This window comes from Eleutherodactylus coqui, chromosome 10, assembly GCF_035609145.1.
Source record: "Eleutherodactylus coqui strain aEleCoq1 chromosome 10, aEleCoq1.hap1, whole genome shotgun sequence".
In the NCBI taxonomy this organism is placed as follows: Eukaryota; Metazoa; Chordata; class Amphibia; order Anura; family Eleutherodactylidae; genus Eleutherodactylus; species Eleutherodactylus coqui.
Window position 1 is genome coordinate 24,341,069 of NC_089846.1, and position 19,066 is coordinate 24,360,134.

General features: G+C 46.4%; 1 protein-coding gene across 1 annotated transcript in view; it reads left to right on the forward strand.

The window, feature by feature from the left end:
* The window catches only part of PLXNB3 (plexin B3), a 77,164-nt gene that overhangs the window by 23,104 nt on the left and 34,994 nt on the right, over positions 1–19,066 (forward strand). Inside the window, exons 2-5 of the mRNA XM_066580597.1 lie at positions 7,397–8,440; positions 9,163–9,342; positions 10,865–10,990; positions 18,239–18,339. Coding sequence (XP_066436694.1) covers positions 7,406–8,440; positions 9,163–9,342; positions 10,865–10,990; positions 18,239–18,339 — 1,442 coding nt within the window. The 5' untranslated portion in view covers positions 7,397–7,405. The remainder of the gene's footprint in view (positions 1–7,396; positions 8,441–9,162; positions 9,343–10,864; positions 10,991–18,238; positions 18,340–19,066) is intronic.

Consider the following 19,066-nt stretch of genomic DNA (forward strand, 5'->3'; position numbering starts at 1 on the left):
CCCGTATATCCGCCGCTGGTCGAGGAATGTTGTCACTTCGCAGAGTGGCTTTAGTGAGTCATTATTCCGATGTCCCAATTATTTTCATGGTTTGTAGAGAAATCCTTTTAGTTCCACAGAGACCTTATCAGAGCCCCCTGGACAAAGAGGGGCTTTCAGAGCTTGTACTGGCATCAAGCTCGGAGGCATGAGGGTGGGCGGGGGAGGTCAGTGTCTCTGCCAGGCTTGAGAACTGCTTCTGTGTGGGAAAGGCAGTGTCTCACCTCCCTTACCCATCCATCATTTGTTGTGCCCGTCGGTAATGCCGAACCGGACGTCTTGTACATAATGTAGGATCTCCTATGTCGTACCGGATCCTTTCGTACGCCGGCCTCTGTACACACTTGCTCATCTCACGGGGATGTTCATGTTGGGGTTCTTATGTACGTTAAATGTCCATGAAAAAACATATACAAATGTATGACTATGTAACAAATTTTTTTTTTTTTAAAACACCCCTGGATCCCCATCACGTCACCAAACAGCACCCTTACTTCGTTTGTGGTGCTGTTCAGTGGTGACAAGGACTTTAAAGGAGGTGAAGCCATTACCCGGGCTTGCTGTGGCAGAACCTCCATTTACTGCACAGTTCTAAAACTGGTATGGACCCTCTGTACCCATCACCACAGGGGCTGGCTGTTGCCTTCATCTTTGTCGCTGCATCAGCTGTGTTAAAAAGGGGACTGAGATTAGCCAAACGGCCAGCCCAGCCTCCTGCCTTGGCATGACTAGCACCAAGAGGGTCTATACCACACGATCTGGCATCGGAATTCGGCTGGAAGTGGAGTTTCTAACGCCACGGGTCCGGATAAGGATTTTGCCCCCTTGGAAAACCGTTTTTTCATGTGGACATATGATTTCGTTCACCCATGTGAAGGTGCCACTGGGCACCTATGACATGGGCAAACTTTTGTTGGGTGACCTCATCTTTTATGTGGCACCAAGAATCCTCTTCAGTCAGCAGCACATCACCCCTTGTAAAGTGCGATGTCCTGCCAAGAACCGTGGACCTGTATGCGCCTGCACAATCGTATTAAACAATCGTTCAGGCGCTCCGTGGAGCTCAACAAGTGACGATCAACTTGGAAAAATGTCACTCGGCACTTGTTCCTGGTAGAAAGTCTGCCAGTGTAATAAGGTCCCTAATTCTACATCTGGAGACAATGCAGTGGGCCCCACCGATGATGGCGCATTGTAAGGAGTTGTGTGATAAGCCTAATGGTTGAGGGTCTCACCACTGAGACCTCACCAATCCTGAAAATGGCTGAGGGGAATGCTTGTAGGGATGCTGCCCGGCCAGAGGCCAATATACGGGCCACTGTGCAGGTCACTATTAGGGCTTGACTCGATCACACATTGCATGAAAAAAATACGCTCATGTGAACGAGGTGGGAGCCATGGACCCTGGTTCCCAGGATCAGTGGAGATCCCAGTGGTGAGATCTCCAAAATCACTATTGATAGCTGATAAAAGTCTACCTCGGTCCAACCATTTAGGGCTGTCCATACATTTTAGATAGCTGTCGGACAGCGACCTCTCCCGACATCCAGATACATGTGTACCCTCGGCTCAGCGGAGTAGGCGTGTGCTCTGTATGTAGAGGAATTAAGAAGCCTCTGGCAGCTCCTTGTCTCCAAAGAACAAAAGCAGTGGCATGTCAAAAACCGATCGCTTCTCCTATATCCCCAACATCTACATCTGGAAAGAATTGGGAGCCCGCCCCCCCACATATGTAGTACATTATTGGCCAATCCTACTGAAATCGGTGGGCTCAAATGATCTATCTCTTGTGTGTACGGCCACCCTAATAGTCTTGTATGGGCAACAAGACACCATGGTGGATTGGTCCATCATTGACCACCACTGATGCTGCCCATCCACCGCTACTGTTGGTGCAACGTGTTGAGACTAAACTAGATGGTGACTTCTTCTACTTTACAATATTTTCGGTGTCCTATGAGTTTGTTGTAGATGGTATGACGAATGCCCCCCAGTATGGTGGCAGCGCTGCACAAGAGCTAAACCCTAGAACGCAATGTAACTCCAACATCCACCCAAACTTTCACCGCATGTGTTGTCCACCTCTCAGTCTTCACACCCCTATGGTATAAAATCACTGATGGAGCCGGAGACGGCCGTAGTCTGTATTAGAGAATTGGTCGGGCGCCAGCATCTAGTGGAGATATATAAGTGACAATTAGGTGGCTGGTGGGATTTAAAAGGTTCCCTAATTGAAGGCGGTGGGCTGGCTGTGGTCAGGGGGATGATGTCACACACACTTCTCCTTGGGGATATCCACGCACGGAGTAGTCGCAGCTTCCATAGGACAGAGGGACGTTGTTGAGGAATGGCAGTGCGGCCGTAATGTGCCGGGTGATTGCGGGGAATAATTAATCATTCTCATGGAAATGCTCCGCTCTCTTCCCAAGCTGGGACTTGGCTCCCAGCCCTTCTCTTTGTCTACTTGTCCCTTTTCCTGTGACGGAGGGATGATCTGCAGCTTCTTGGTCTAGAAGGAGTTATTCGAAGACACTGGGATACACACAGAGCCGGGATGTCACCAGAGTCCCCCATGTGGCAGATGCTGTCGGAGTAAGAGGAGGGGTATGGGGCTGCAGCTGGCCAATAACACAGCGCTCTGCACTTTCTGCTCCGTCTCTTCGTGGGCAGACCCCCTCCTCTGGGTGTCCCCCGGTCCCCATGTACACACATCTGCCTATTGTTTCCATGCTGTCAGTATGGGCTGTGTATAGAAGTGGAGGGGCTTCGCCAACAGCAAGATTTCCCGGATTGTAAGTACCTGTCCTGTTCCTTCTTTGTTCCTGTTGTATGGGGGGGGGGGGGCGAGTTATGGGATAACTGCAATAATGGGATTATATCTGTTACCGCCCGGGCACCAGCTTGGCGCATGAGAAAATGATGTGTAACCCAGCGCTGCCCATCTCAAGTTAGACCAAAAGATCTCCGGCGAGACGAGTGGTCCTATATAGTCTGTATATACCCAGATACTGTCTTGGGGCTCATTCACATCAGTATATCCTCCTCTGTTCTGTTTGGATAAGATGGACGGAATTGAACAATTCAGTTATTTTTTTTGCCATTGATTTTAAAAGAAAACGAAAACCAGCAGAAAGCTTTCAGTTTCTGTTCTGTTGGGATCAAAAAAAGTTAGTTTCAGTTTTCACCAGTTAGGGCTCATTCACACTGCGTATTACGCACGTAATGGGCAGAGCTGAAACCCCATTGATTTGCATTGTGGTGTTCAGAGCTGCATTTTTCACGTGTGTGTGTGTGGGGTGTGTGGGGGGGGGGGGGAGCACAATGTTTTGTTTTTTTTTATGGTCCATGTTTTTTTTTATGGTCCATGTTACGGACTGAAATGGCCCATTAGAATAGAAGGGATTGCGTAAATATGCAGTGCGCACGTATGATGCGTGCGTATTCACTGTGTAGTTACGCATAAAATAAATGGGGCCGCCTTCCTTTTTTTTTTTTTTTTTGTTTACGGTAAAAACACTACGCAGTAAATACCATTTTTGGTCTATGAAAACTGCATATTTCACAGACCGAAATTAAATCCGTCCGTGTGAATGAGCGCATGATCCGTTTTTAGTTTGAAATGCAGCTTAATTTTTCTGTTTTACGACTAAATGTGCGCAGTTGTATTAAACGGAACGCAAACTGAATACTTTCCATTTGTGTCCAACACCGAAAAATAAAATGTATAAAAAAAAATTTTTTTAATTGTTTTTGAGAAAAAAAAGTCCCACAGATTGGGCCACCAGCGTAGATTTAACGGAAAATCCTGGGCAACATGGCGCAACATGCTGAGCTATCTCATTGGGAAAAACTCCGCTTTAGTCACTGGGGTCCGTTGGGCGACGTTCAGCCTGAGGTCTGAACTCAGCGACCAAAATAACCCGGAGCCTGGTGCGGACGTGAATGGGGCCTCAGCATTTTTTTTTTTTAATTTCTTCAAAACCGCAGAAATCTGACAAAACTGAAATTATATAAGTACCATTGAAATCAACAGAGATCCGTTTTTGTTTTTTTTTTTGTTTTGTTTTTTCTTCAGTTTTTCAACTTTCAGGACGGAACAAGAAACTGGGAAAACAAAACGCTGATGTGAACCCAATCTAATCCCTAAATACCATAATTCTCCCGGTAGTAGATTAATCCTTTTGAGTAAATACTGTACATTTTTGACGCCAGTTTTCATTGGTTGAAACGCCAAGATTATCAGTCCCAAGATCCCATCCCCCATTTTTCTGCGGTCGCTGCGATCCTTTGTGTCACATATGGACTACTTTGCACTAATAGCAGTTTCACTGTCGGACAGTAATTTACGGACGGTGACTTTCACTGAAGCAGACTTAAAGGGATTGTCCATGAATATATAGATGGCGCTCTAGTGACATTATTGCGCTTCCTAATATACGTACTGATAAAATCTGGTCTTGAACATTGATCTTAAAGGTACAAGAAGGGGGGGATACCTTGCTTTTTTTAATGCTTCCCCAAGACGAGGGAGGAGGCCTTAGTTCTCTTGTATACATACAGGACAGGTTCGCACTTGACTCCAGTCAGCTCCATGTTCTGCTTCGAAGACAATGGGGTTTTCCAGACATGAAAGTATAAAGGAGCTGCTGTATTATTTAGTTGTCACCGCAAGAATCCGTCAAGAACCCTTTAATTCCCAGTCACCCCGAGCTTTACGTTTAATTCACTGCTGATTATATTAAAGCATTCAGCCTTGACTTGTTCGTTTTTTGTATTGGGAAAGCTGGGTGATTCTCCATGTGACTGTCATCATCCTGCTTTCCCAGGCTCCTGAGTGGCACTCTACATAATATAGAGTGATGCATTCCTACTCCCATGATCTTCAGGAGTCTTAGAAGACATGAGGATCTAGTAAAACAGCACGAGCAGTGAGGCCTATTTTCTCGCAAATCCCATCACTCTCACAGGCCAATCGTAGGTTTGCAAAAGTCCTATTTGTCTTGCGTTTCTTGGACCAATTTCGCATTCACCTGAATATCACTGACAACAAGCAGAGGTATTTTTAAAAAGGGAGGAATTATAAGCCGGAAAGTGAGGAATTTATTTTTATTTTTATAAAAATATATATTTTTTCTCTACACATGTCTGTAAGTATATTTTTTCCAGGGCCGTCTTCTTTGAATCCCCTTCATTTCAACTAGTGATGCCTGAGCAGGTGGGGCTTTGCTTTAAACTGTTCCCTAAATTGATTTGTATCACCAATCCATAGGATGGATGATAAAATTCGGATCCATGGGGGTCTCACTGTTCCTAAAAATGGGGGTCCAGTTGCCCCCCTTTTCTCGTCACTATGGGCTCACCACACTCCCTACAGTGAGGAGGAGATTGAATGGAGTAGTGGTCACGCATGCGCGGTGCAGCTCTGTTCATTTTTTAATGGGACTGCTGGAGATAGTCAAGCGCTACCGGTAGTACTTCGCTATCTCCGTCAGCTCCATTGAAATAAATGAAGTAGCACTGCTTATGCCCGACCGCCATTCTATTCAAACTCCTCCTCCCTGCAGGGAGTGCAGTGAGCATGCAGTCAAGAGAAAAGGGGGACGCAGGACCCCCCGATTCTCCAGATCTTTGGGGGTGACATCACTGGCTCGTTCAAACGCGAATCGACTCATCTAAAAAGGACCCTTAGAGGACTTGTTTAATGTTTTTTTTCTCTTTAATTAGATTTTTCTGTAATTGCGATGTGTACTTTTCTTAGCGCTTCTAGAGACTCTATTGGTGAGGGCTATACTGCGGGTTAACGATCAGTACTACTAATCACGTAGCAGTGGTCAGTGAAGATATGCTTACACGTGTGGCAGATATTTGTGGTGTGAAAAAGTTTACAAAAGCCTAATCTGTCTGCAGAGCACTGCGGATATGACATATCTGATCAGTTTAGGTCTCTGATAACCTTTAAACCCGCCACCTCCAGTTCCCATAGATGGGACCCTAGGGTTATGTTCTTCTGCAGATAGGATCAGCCCGTAGACCAGTCTGTGCCTGTAGGATCTGTACCCGGGATGGTTTGATGTCATGCACCTGGATGCAAAACTAAGCCCCGATTATATTACACAGAACTGCTAACCAGTAGCCTCGCCTCACTTAAAGTATGAACATTTGGGCATTGCTATGGTTAACCCCATATCTACCCCTCATAGGGGTCCAGGGGCTCTTTGGTAGGACCCTTGTGTGTTCCAGAACTTCCATACTGAATTCAACCAAAAAAAAGCGTCCGTACGGTATCTATACACTATGCTATAGGTCAGTGTTTCCCCAACTCGAGTCTCAGGGACCCCAACAGGTCGTGTTTTCAGGATTTCCCCAGTATTGCACAGGTGATGTAATTATCATCAGTCCCTCACACATTGCAACAGGTGTCTGTACTATAGGATATCCTGAAAACAGGACCTGTTGTGGTCCCTGAGGACTGGAGTTGAGACACACTGGTCTAGGTGACTCAACGCGTCTTGGTTTTTGTGTGATTTGCTGACCTATAAACCTTCTGGATTAAGCAAAAAGATTAACGTCCCCTTCATGCTTTACCCAACACTGACTCGGATTAAATGAGATGATTTCTGTGGTATTTAAGGTTGAGTCATTATGGAAATAAGAGCACAATTCTCTAAAAAGAAAACAAAAAGCGTAACGAAGAAGGTTGACCTCCGATTGTAGTCATTGTGATTGCCTGCGGTCTTCAACAGCCTAATTAGTGAGTCTATGGTCCACGCCACAGACCTCCATATGCAAGGTACCAATATGACGAGACATTTTCTGCTCATGCCCAGCTTTTTGAGTGTTTTTTAATTGACTATATTATCTATGGATGGGTGGGGTCTCAAGCCTGTGTCCAGCTATGGAATGGGGGACACGATTGGATGTCCGATACCTCTCATCTTGGGAACAATATGGTCAAACATGATAATTGTCCAGTCTTGGTTTTCCCTGACCGGCAAGACCTTCGCAAGGGTCTTCCATTGGTGGGATCTATCGGCAGAATATTACTGTCCACGGAAAGCTTTGAGATGTTGGTTCGATGTTAAAAGTTTAACTTTTTTTTTGCATAAAACCACAGAATATGGCTTGGCCAGAGAATTTCCTGCAACTGACATATTGATACTAGTCAGTGGTAAAGTCCTTATCAGTTCCTATAAATACTATCTATCTGTGCCAGCAATGTTTGGCAGAGCCTCACATTTTATTTTTGCTGATTGTGCTGATGCCCGTTTTACCTTTTGCTTCCATGACTAGAAGATGAGTGAACTTTTTACGTTGTAGTACTAATATTTTCCTCTTGTATGTTTTTTCCCTTTTCAAGGTGATCGTTATGTTGGATCTGGCCCAGTCCCTGCTCGTCTGTCTCTGCCTATCTTTATCTGTTTCCTCTTTTCCCAACTTCCTCCGACCCAATGTCACGTTCAACCATATGGCATATGACCCTGGCTCGGGCTTTATCTACGTTGGGGCAGTCAACTGGATCTTCCAGCTGTCTCCTGACCTTCAGCTTCTGGCAGAGGATTCAACAGGTCCAGTCTTGGACAGTCCGGAGTGCCTTCCATTTAAAGAACTTAAAGATTGTCCGCAGGCCAGTTACACCCACAACTCTAATAAGCTCTTGACGGTCAACACGCACGGTGGAGAGTTATTGACCTGTGGACACGTGTTTCAAGGAATTTGCGAGAAAAGGAACTTGACTAATATCTCTAATATCATTTACCGCACAGAGGACCCTGGTGACAACCAGTTTGTGGCGGCCAATGATCCCAAAGTCACTACTGTAGGGATTGTTGAGAGAACACAACATGCTGATCACCTTTTTGTAGGCCGGGGCTTGACTGCGCGACTATCTAGTGGAATCCCACCTATTACGATACGGCAGCTGGAAAAGCCATCTGTGTTCTCCAATGAAGGTTTGGGCAAACTTGTGGTGGGCGACTTTTCGGATTACAACAACACATTTGTGGGAGTCTTCTCCAATGAAGGCCATGTTTACTTTTTGTTTTACCGTCGTGGATCGAAATCCCAAATGGACTACAAAACATATCTTGGCAGTGTCTGCAGCACGGACATTCACCTCTACTCCTATGTGGAAGTTCCTCTTGTATGTGAAGGTTACAACCTAGCACAAGCGGCTCATCTGGAGACTAAGAACAGAGAGCTTTTTGTGGTGTTTTCGGCCAGCCAAGGTCCAATTCCATCTCCCAGCAGCCGGACAGCGCTCTGTTCCTTTAAGATGAAAGACATAGAAGACCGAATTGAAAAGGCACGAGTCTTGTGTTACACCGAGTTAGGCAAGGGGGAAAGTCAAGAAGAGGCTGGTATTGAGTATGGAGTCAACTCAAAGTGTGCCGCACTACCGAAGGTATGTGTTTGGATAAAATTTCTTTCTGAAGTTCAGGTCTCCTTATATCTATTAATCCTCTTCAAGGCCAGCACTAGTAGAAATGGTAACGTAAGGCGATTTGGGACAGGGTGGAGATGTGGTTGATTTAACAATTTGAGAATGTGTTGAATTTACGGTAGCTTATTTCCTATTGAAAAACCATGTTTTCGTGACTTAAAGGGGTTGTATGCTATTGATGGCATATCCTCAGGATAAGTCCTCAATAGTAGTTTGGCGGGGGTCCGTTGCCCGCACCCCCTGCCAATCAGCTGTTTGCTGGACTGGTACACTGGTGTGCAGATCTTAATTCTATAGGAAGCAGACAACTCCATTCCTATTGTAGTAACCAGACATGGTATTGCAGGCCAAGCTCCCATTGAAATTAATGGGAATTTTGCCTGCAGTACCAAGCCTGGGCACTATAGTAAGAACAGAGCTGTCTTCTTCCTGCAGAAATCAGCTCGGTGAACAAGCACACCAACCTGGCAAACCATTGATTGGAAGGGGTCCTAGGCAGCGCACCAACACCAATTTACTGTCGATGACTTATCCTGAGGATTGGCCATTCATAGTTTGCAACCCCTTGAAGACAGTGGACAGTAAAAGTAGAATCCATCTTCGAGACTCCATTATCTTACATGAGGAAAAATATGGCTTCAATATTGGATATTCGATAATTTATCTATTTGTTTTGTCTTCAGGAATCCCCTAAGAACTTTCCATGTGGAGGAGATCACACACCCAGCCCAATTGCCAGCCGCGTCCCCGTCATCGCTTCACCTCTGCTCACCAATGACTCTAGTCTCACCGCCGTAGCCGCATTACTGGAAGGCTCGCACACGGTGGTCTTCCTCGGAGATGCTGGAGGATCTATACATAAGGTGACCACTATTAAGATATCTGAATCTGTGATCCTCGGTTAGCGCAAGTGACCTTATCCAAAAGGATAAAGCACTTGTCTGTTGGTAGGGGAGTCTTCGAGCGTCTTGGACGGTCTTGTAGAGATCTGGTAGAGATATTAGTTTCCTTCATGTTACGGCTTGTTTATGTCTAAAGCTCTCTTTACAATGGCAGATTTTTTTCCGGGAACGACTGTCTCCTTTTTTTGCTAGTTGATTGGAGCTTGGTGAGCGATGAGGCTACCGTATGTGTTGAATGATAGCTGGTACAATCATTCGGGCGGATTTAGTTCCATTGCTGTTGGCAGCAGTTACCCAGGGTGCTTGCATGTCCTTTAAACGGGGCAATGTGTTTTTGGTTCCACTTGGAGGCAAGAGCATTTGTTGGGTGATCGGGGGCACATTCACACGGGTAGATGATCAGGTGAACGAACGCTTGGACAAATATTATTGCCCATGTCAAAGACCCTTAGGCCTCATGTCCACGGGGAAAATGAGGCCCGCCGTGGATTCTTCATGTAGAATCCGTAGCGGGTCCCTCCTGCACCGCGGACATGAGGCCTAAAAATCAGAATAAACTCACCTGCTCCGAACAAAGTGGATTTTTCTTCCTTCGCGGCCGGATCTTCTTTCTTCGGCCCGGCGGATGTCCGCCAGGTCGAAGAAAGAAGATCCGGCCGCGAAGAAGGGAAGAACCGCATCGTCCGGAGCAGGTGAGTTTAATTCTGGTACGGGTCTCCCGCAGGTCCGGACGGCTTCCATAGGCTTCAATAGAAGCCTGCGGGAGCTGTCCCCGTAGGAGACCCGCACGAAAATGGAGCATGTCCATTTTTTTTTCCCCCGCACGCGGATCTGTGCCTGACGGGAAAAATGACATCCGCAGGTATTTAACTACCTGCGGGTGTCCAATGGATCCCTATGGGGCGCGGATTCGCGTCCGGCAAAAACGCTGCGGATTTTAAGCCCGTGGACATAAGGCCCTTCAGCTCAGGAGGAAGGACAAAATAGAAGCCTCTAGGTATAACATCCAAGACCAGGTGGAATCATGGTCTTGGAATTGACCCACATGCAATCGGCCACAATATGAATTTCATATGATTGGTGCCAAGTGAAGATCGGCGTCGGATCTTGTGAGGAAAGGGCAAGAAAGCTTTCTAAAAGGTTTTGGTTAGTAAAAGTTTTTGTCACTTTGTCTAAAAGGGATCCAATCTCTACTTATACGGACCTACAAAATCCTAAAGTGTTTCATGTGTTTTCATTGGTCCAGCACATTTATGGCTCAAGGTTGACTTGGCCTTCCATCTTTCCGAAGTCGGTAAAATGAGTACCCAGCTTGGTGGGGGGGAAATTAAATAAAATTACTTGAAAGCGCTGCAGAATAAGTTGGCACTATACAAATAACCAGTCCCTGCCCTTTTACTTGGTGGAAACCTTGGTACATCTCCGTTCTCCCAGGTATACTTTGCACTAATGGAATGATTTTGCTTTTTGCTGCTTTTAACAGGTATTTGTTTCTTCTGATACTGGCCAAGTCTACAAGTCACTGATGGTGGCACCGGGATCTCCTGTAAGCCCTGACCTAGTTTTGGATACCTCAGGGAGGCTCCTGTATGTTATGACTGAGTCAAAGGTAAGCGTCCTCCACCCTGTTGTATTTGATTAATTGCCTGCGGCAAATGGTAATGGGGCAGTCCTAATTTACTGAACATGTATGATGATTCCTACTTTCACCATTTCATCTGACAGCCTACAATAGGCCGTGGAAATGGTCTAAAAAAATCATTGGAGCACCAAAGGTTGAAGACCTGTTTTTTAAGAGGGTTTGACAAGCCCCCTTTTGTTTAGAAGGGTCACCCAAAAATTAGCCGATAAGAGACCCTCATTGATCCAAGCAGAAAGTGTTGGCTTTCTTTGCAGCGCCTCCACAGGGTAAATGAAGCATCGCATGATGTCCGTTAAAATCAGTGGGCTGTCTAGGCAACGTGCAGATAGCTTGATTCTCCAGACATGTACACTCTTTGTAGCCACTGGCCACTCCATCTGGATGGAGGTCCTGAACTAGAGGTAACCAGTCACCTGTCTAAAGCACATTGACCCGTGGCTGTCCGATAGAAGTGGCTCAGGAATGCTTTTCACCTTATGGAGAGCACCTAGAAGCTGAGTGAGGAGACTTGTAGGGCCATTCCTGGTTTTCTGGGTAATATGCAAATAAGTGAGATGGAACATAGAAGTGGCTGCAGTGGCAGTCGAGCATGTGCTCTTTCTTTCCACCCACATGGGGAATTTGAGCGCGCCGGTCCAGCGATCAGACGTTTATCCCCTATCCTGTGATTAATGTCATTAGTGGGGAGAAGCGCTTTAATAATTGCTTGGTCTTCTACTTGCCTGCGCCCGTCTCTGTTATAGTTCATGATATATTGATACAATTTTCAGAAACGATCACACGTTACATTGTGCTGATAAGACAATGTTGCGGGTCATCGCCTCCACCAGGAACGCTTTCTGTTATTTCCAATTTGTCCTTGAATTTTTATACTGGGCTGCTGACCAGCATCACGTCTGTCATTCTAAGGCCGGTGGCGTAATAACCCAACCGGGGCGGTAGCAGCATTATATTGCGAGAAGCACATGACAACGACTCGGTGCCAGATGGTCTCGACTCAGAAGTTACAGGAATCCAGACTGATGAAGTCTTCAGATTTAATGGACTTTCTGAAGACTTCAGAGCTGAACTCTCCCAGCATACCTTGCCTGCGCAGAGTTGCTAATTTGCGTTCTTGGCAATGGCCTCTATTAACCAGGCACTGGATTCTGATGTAGAAATAACGAACGGCCTCCGCTATTGTGTGAAGGACGTGTGTGACTGCAATCTTGTTGACTGTTTCCATTGACAAATGGGCACACACACACTAAGACCAGTCTCGCATGACCGGATTTGAATTGCAGATTTCGCGATAACACTCGCGGGTAAGAATTGCGTATTCTGCAGGCGGAAGGAAAATCACAGCATGCTCTATTTTAACCGGAGTGCAGTGGTGTCATTCCCCGTCTGCCATCTTTCTTCCACGCTGGCGATACGCTGTGCGATCTTCTGCGACCATACTCAATTACTTGCAGGATCGCAGGTCTTCCACTGTTGGAATCTGACCCGTTCGTGTGAGCCCGCCCTAAATTGGCTACAGATAAGAAAATTCCCTATAAGTGATATTGAGAGAGAACGTGCAGAAAACAGATATGGCGCACAGTTTCTGCGGAAAAAGACGCAATGCGTAGTCAAGGCTTGAACCGAGCTTCTCTTTATTAACCAGCAAATATAACACAATTAACCCTTTCCTATCCAATTTGTATTCTGGTTTTCCTAGGGGGCTTACTCTTTTTCTGCCATTATACAACAGCACTATCTGCTGGCTAAAGCCGGTACTGCATGAGGTGACACGTTGGATAGGCTCCGACAGCAGAGAGGTTGGCAATGTACAGTAAGAGAACCCACGACGGACGTCTTCCAACATCAGAGCTGTACAGCCTTAAATCATAATGTCTTTAGACGTCAGACAGTGGATTGGAAAGGGTTAAAGGGATTTTCATGACGTTTGACTCAGAATCACAGATGCCGGCTGTGTTGGCTTCTCCCGCCCGCATTGTGCAGACTGATGGCGCTCTCCCCTTTCTTGTATAGGTAGAGACTTGTCACTCTGCATGCTACGGGCGGGGGAGGCCGTACCGAACCTGATGACAGAATCCCTTTAATTGTGCCCCGAACGCGTTCTATTCACTGGTTATTAATAAAGAGAAGTTGGATTCAAGCCTTGACTTTGTGTGTCATCCCGTGGAATCTGTACGCCATGTCTGGTTTTCGCACGTTTCTCTTTTTGTAGTTTGCTACGCTCACCGCATTAGTGCCGCCATCTTCCAGGCCGGCAATATACGATTCACCGCTCGCTCGCTGCCGCTGACTCTTTGGCGTACTCCGCCTTTTTAGTGCTTGCTTTATTATATGTGTTACGAGGTATGAGGGAAAGCTTCTGCCAAACTTCTACGGTACAGTTCATCTCAGGGAGGGAAATTCCAAAACTGCCCAAGAGTGAATGCCCAGAGGTGCAGGACGCCCCCATTGACGGCACATGGAATTTTTAGTGCCTACGATTAAAGGGTTTTACGATTAAAGGGTTTTTCCCACGTCATTAAAATTGCTTCACAACCGCTTTGTCTTTCCCGATTGCTGCTGATCGAGGCGTGCGATTGATCTAGCCAATCGCTGCCCGCTGCAGTGACCTATAGCCGGTGATTGGCTGCAGCAGTCACATGTCCTGGGCAACAGCAACCAGGAAGGACAGAGGGGTTGTGAAACAAAGTTAAGTACAGTAATGGGAAACCCCTTTTAAGGTTCTTGTTTTGTGGAAAGAGGACACTGTGCAGCTTTAGCTTCATTCACCACCTCTTTGGAGCCACGTGGTTGATTCCTTAAAGTCGACTGCTGACCATGTGGCCCCTGAGTTCTGCTCTAGATCATGTTGGCCTCTGATATCGAGGGAACCCCTAAATCATCAGTAGTGAACAGTTCTTTTATACAGGCTGACGCTCAAGAGTCATTAAGGGCGACAGTCGCTCACTTATCGGAGCCACTTGCTTTCAGCTGACCTAAAAACCAAGCGACTGTCGGCCCGTGTAAACAGGAGTCGTTCATCTATCAGCGACTGCCTGTTTACTATGACTTGAGGCAGGCGGCCGGTGCGTTCCATCTCCATTTAGGGAGCGATCATCGCTTCTATGTGAAAGCACAGGAACAATGATCGCTGGGATGACTGTCGGCCCGTATAAAAGTACCCTCAGTGAAACTCCCATAATCCAACATCTGATAATCCAGAAAGTTTAATAATCTAGAAAATGGCTGCATTATAATTATGGCATTTCACAAGACGAGAAGCATGAGATCGACCGTGCAAGTTTTGTAGACCTTCCTATGATCATCTGATAGTCCGGAATATTTGATAATCCGGCACCATTGATGCTGGCTGGAAATAACTTTGGAAGCAGCTGTACATCTGTGCTGCGGCCGGAGATCCCCTCTTACCAAAGAAACAAAGGAGAAGTGACTTTTGTAATGCTGAGAAATCCCACTAATGATTCACAAACCGAAAACTGGGGACAGAAATAGCATGAAGAAGCATCCGTCAGCGCTCGCTCACTCGGGTACAGGCAGTTTCGGCGTGTGATGTGTAGCATTTTCACACACCGAAACTGAGTGTATTTACTTATTTTGTTGTTGTTGTTGTTTTTTTTCACCTGCATAAAAGAAAAACTCAAAGTTCGGTTACTTTCTCCTGCCCTCATGCGTAAATACGAGTACGCAGTAAATACGCGCGTATCATGTGTATTCATTGCATTTTTACGCAACCCCATAAACTTTAATGGCCAGTTTTGGATCAGTATACTGATGAAAATGGGACAGGCTGAGACTCTTTTTCTTTTTTTTTCCCCAAGTGGGTAAAACATACACTTCTGTGTACCCCATAGCTAATCAATGCGGTTTATGGTATCTGTAAAAAACATGCATGTAATACGGACCGCAAATACGCCCCTGTGAATGAGGCCTTGTACGAGGTAACCTTTTCCAAGTCTGTGATTCTTCGGAAACGCTAGGGTATAGCAGGAAGCCTCAACGCTACCATATTGGCTAAAAGACGTGCAAAATTACATCTTGCCGCTGAGACCTTCCCCTAATCGCTAGAATGGGGGTCCCATGTCCCCCTCTCTGCACCCTCACCCTTAGGGCCAGTTCACATCTGCGCTTGTGGGTTCTGTTTTCTTGCTCCATTATGGCGCAGGAAAACTGCACCCTCCTGCTGAACGGATCCAGCTTTGTAATGGAACCAAACACACCCCTATTGTCTATGATGGGGTCCGTTCGGGTTCCGTCCGGTATTTTAAAGTTGAAATAGCGCTGCATGGTATTCAGCAACGGGGGCTCCGAGCGGAACCTACGATGCTGATATGCACAGACCGTTATTGGCTGCCGCTCCATTAATTTCGGTAGGATTGCCAGATATAGCCGAGTACAAGCGCTCGGCTCTCTGCGGTAGTCTCATAGAGATTAATGGAGCGGCATCGCACATGCTCAAATGCTACTTCTTTCTTTCAAGCTCCTCCTGACTGCACGGGGTGTAGTGAGGAGTGGGGACACAGGACCCCCATTCTCTGTATCTGTGGGGGTCCCAGCAGTGACACTTCCACCTGTTAGACTTTATCACCTATTCTGCTGATAAATGATGAAAGATGATTCTGGTACAACCCCTCTAAAAAGAAGCTGCCCCAGCAGTTGGCTGGCATTGTAAAGGAGCCCGCGGGTAGGGGACCATCAGGGGTGTCACTGGGAGGCCAATATAAAATGTGCTTGCTCCTCCTCAGAGATCTCTATACCCTTTGTGATCCGGCGCATCGCTCTGTAAGCTGCAGGGTCCGATACCGGTCTCTGCTCGAATATCAGTGCAAAAAAGTTCAACAGGGAGCTGAACCCTGGGAAACTTTATATTAATCCCTTCTATGTCCTAGACCCTTATATTAACTACTTCCTCCCCTTCACCACCAGGGATGATTACTTACCTTTTATGCTTCCCTAGACCACCTGAATGCTGACTTTAACTACAATAGACCACCAGGGATGCTTACAGTAACCCCATTCACTGCCCTAGACCAACAGAGTCTCAGAAGGGTAACTTAAATCTTCTGGGTTCTAATTCAAAATCTATAACGGCTTCCCCCTACCGTGTGTCTTATATAATACTTGTGTCATACCAATTGTCCCCCCCTCCGATATCGAGGCTGGGGTTAGACTGCTACCTCTGCAACCCTATAGCTACTTCACTGGGGTTTTTTTTTTTTTGCATTGACCTCTTCCAAACACTGGACCACCAAGGATATTAGCATTGACCACTTAATTTCACTAGACCAGTGATACGCAAAGTTCCTAAGCCAAATACCCTGCATCAAATGACCCACCAAGGCTGTAGTCAAATATTGTGCTGCCTATTAAATGGGCAGCATGAGCCCAGTGGGCATACCCCCTAGAGTTATGGCATGTACCTCAGGTTGAGAAACCAAGCACTAGACCACTAAAGATCTTGGCACTGACCACTTTTAGTACATAGACCATTAGTAAAGCCGACATTAACCCCTTAAAGGGGTCTTGATAAGTTATAAAGTTTTCCCCTATCTACAAGGATAGGGGATAACTTTATGATTTCCGGAGTCCAACTGCTCACCGATCCCAAGAATGGGGGTCCTAAAGGGCCCTGCATGAGTGGCGCAGTTGTCGTGCATGTATGCCGCCATCGACCAATTCATATCCATTTCAGAAATTTCCGAGTACAGACACTTGGAGATCTTGTGGCTAGGAGATAACTTTACAACTTGACAGAATCCCTTTAACTACCATTAACCCTTTCCAATCCAATGTCTGACGTCTGAAGACATTCTGATTGAGGGCTGTACAGCTCCGATGTTGGAAGACGTCCGGCAGGGTATTCTTACTGTATATTACTAGCTGCTTTGTTGTCGGGGGGCCTCTCCAGCATGTCACATACCGCAGTACTGGCTCTAGCCAGCAGACGGAGCCATTATATATAGCAGAAAGAGAAAAACCCCTAGGAAACCCTGAATCCAAAATTGGATTGCAAAGGGTTAAACATGTTAGTATTAACTCTTTGATTTACTTTAGATCCAAGCGTAGCCACACACCCTTTTCAATCTAGTTGAGACTTTTGGGTTGTAAAGGTGGCAACCCCAGTGACCACGTAATATAGGGCCGCACTAAGTCTGTCGCAGCAGAAGCCACGCTTTCTAGCAACTCTGCGCTTTTGCAACTCAAGAAGTCCAAAAAGGACATCTGCAGACGGTACGCAAACGGCGCGTATAGACGGTGGTTGTCCAGTTCCGATAATCTGTTTTAATTATCATGTGGCTACATAATTTAACATTCACCTGAGGAAAGAAGTTGTCTGTTGTGCCAAACGACCAATTCAACTCTGCTACATCTGTATATTTAAAGGATTAGGCCTGGCTGGTTTTCTTGCTCAGCATGTTATTACGCCGGTTAATGACCTATTAAACGTGAGGCGCTTCTGGGTCTGACTGACGGTCTTAGGCCTTTTGCCGTATTTCACACTCGAGACTTCATACATAATTGATGGGGAAGTTGCGCGCCCCGCAGCATTTCCTCTAGACGGGTCGTGGCGTTGAATATTTGATTGCAGGTTCACACATGCAAATTTAAGCAGGTCCTAACAGCACTGACACTGATGTTTTCTGGCGGAGCGCGTGTTGTCTGCGCGCGGTAGATGCTGACACGGGATTAAACAAGGTAATCTAATCCGCCATTACTGTAATGTGAGCGTTACTAAAAATATGGTGTATATGGACTGCGCCTCGTGGGTGCAAAAAGGGAGTGACTACAATATTAGTATACGTGTAACCAGGCGGTGTGCCTAGACATGAATGGCGTGGCGGTATGCGTGCATGACCATTGCTCCGTACCTTGCGGACCCCTGTTGTCCGGATCAGCAGGGGTCGCAGTGGTAGGACCCCAATTATCAGACAGAGGGGCAGGGGGAGGGGTCTCGTAAGATTTCTGGTTTTTGACTCCCCATTCCAGGACAGCGGGCATGTCGGCCATCTTAACCTTGAAATGAAGCTTCCCTCCTTTTCGATGATTATGTCGAGCGGAAACTAATTTTGAATAAATCTATTATCTGTCTGAGCATCTCCGTCACCGACAGAAAATCATGAACGCCGGTCACGTTCGGGGAAGATCTTTGCGTCCGTGGTCCTCGTGTCTGCCGCTGCGATGTCTCCCGGCCCCTTATACTACTCCTTTACCTTCCAGGTCACCAGACTTCCAGTGGCTGAGTGTTCCAGCTTTCCTTCATGTGACTCGTGTCTCGGAGCCGGGGACCCCTTCTGCGGCTGGTGCGTCCTGCAGGGAAGGTAAATAATTCATGTCCTTATTACAGCCTCTAGAAACTAATTAGTGCCAGTTGACGGCTGGGGGGTGACATTCATACACATACGGCCCAGTGGCGGCAATGGAGACATCAGTTCTGTGACCGAGAAAACCGCCCCGTATGAGCGACTGCGGTTGTCGGACGGCAGCTTCACGTCCCACAAACTGAAGAGTCTTATTAATTGATAAAGTACTTTCGCTAAAATTCAGTCCCTGAGCAACGACCCGGCCCATGTGGACAAAGTGCAAGAACATGTAAGCAAGCAGCACCCAATCCCCTAGCAGGTTATTGACTTCCGTTCAGAGGAGATCCGTAAATGTCTGCGATGGAAATAACCCTTTAGCTCCTGTAGTGGATTGAACCACGGTGGTTTCCAACTGTTGGGTCACATATCTCCTCTGACCGGATCTCCTTGGCGGTCGTGTTGTTGTCTAGTAGACGGTTCGCTGTTTAGTGATGCGGCGGCATTATTGTTGTAGATCGTAAAATGTGGTTTTATAGGGTATAATTACATTGACTCATTTATAGATCAGTGACTTAAGAACGAACGTAAGTATGATCTATCTGTAATGAGGTGCGGCGTGATACTCGCGGCGGCTTCATTTTTGTCGCATGCTTATTAGCATGTCTGGGCTGTGATGTCATTTCTCGTGTTACTGACTAATTAAGGTTGGACAGGAATTAATGACCTGTTTTTGTAGCTATTATGT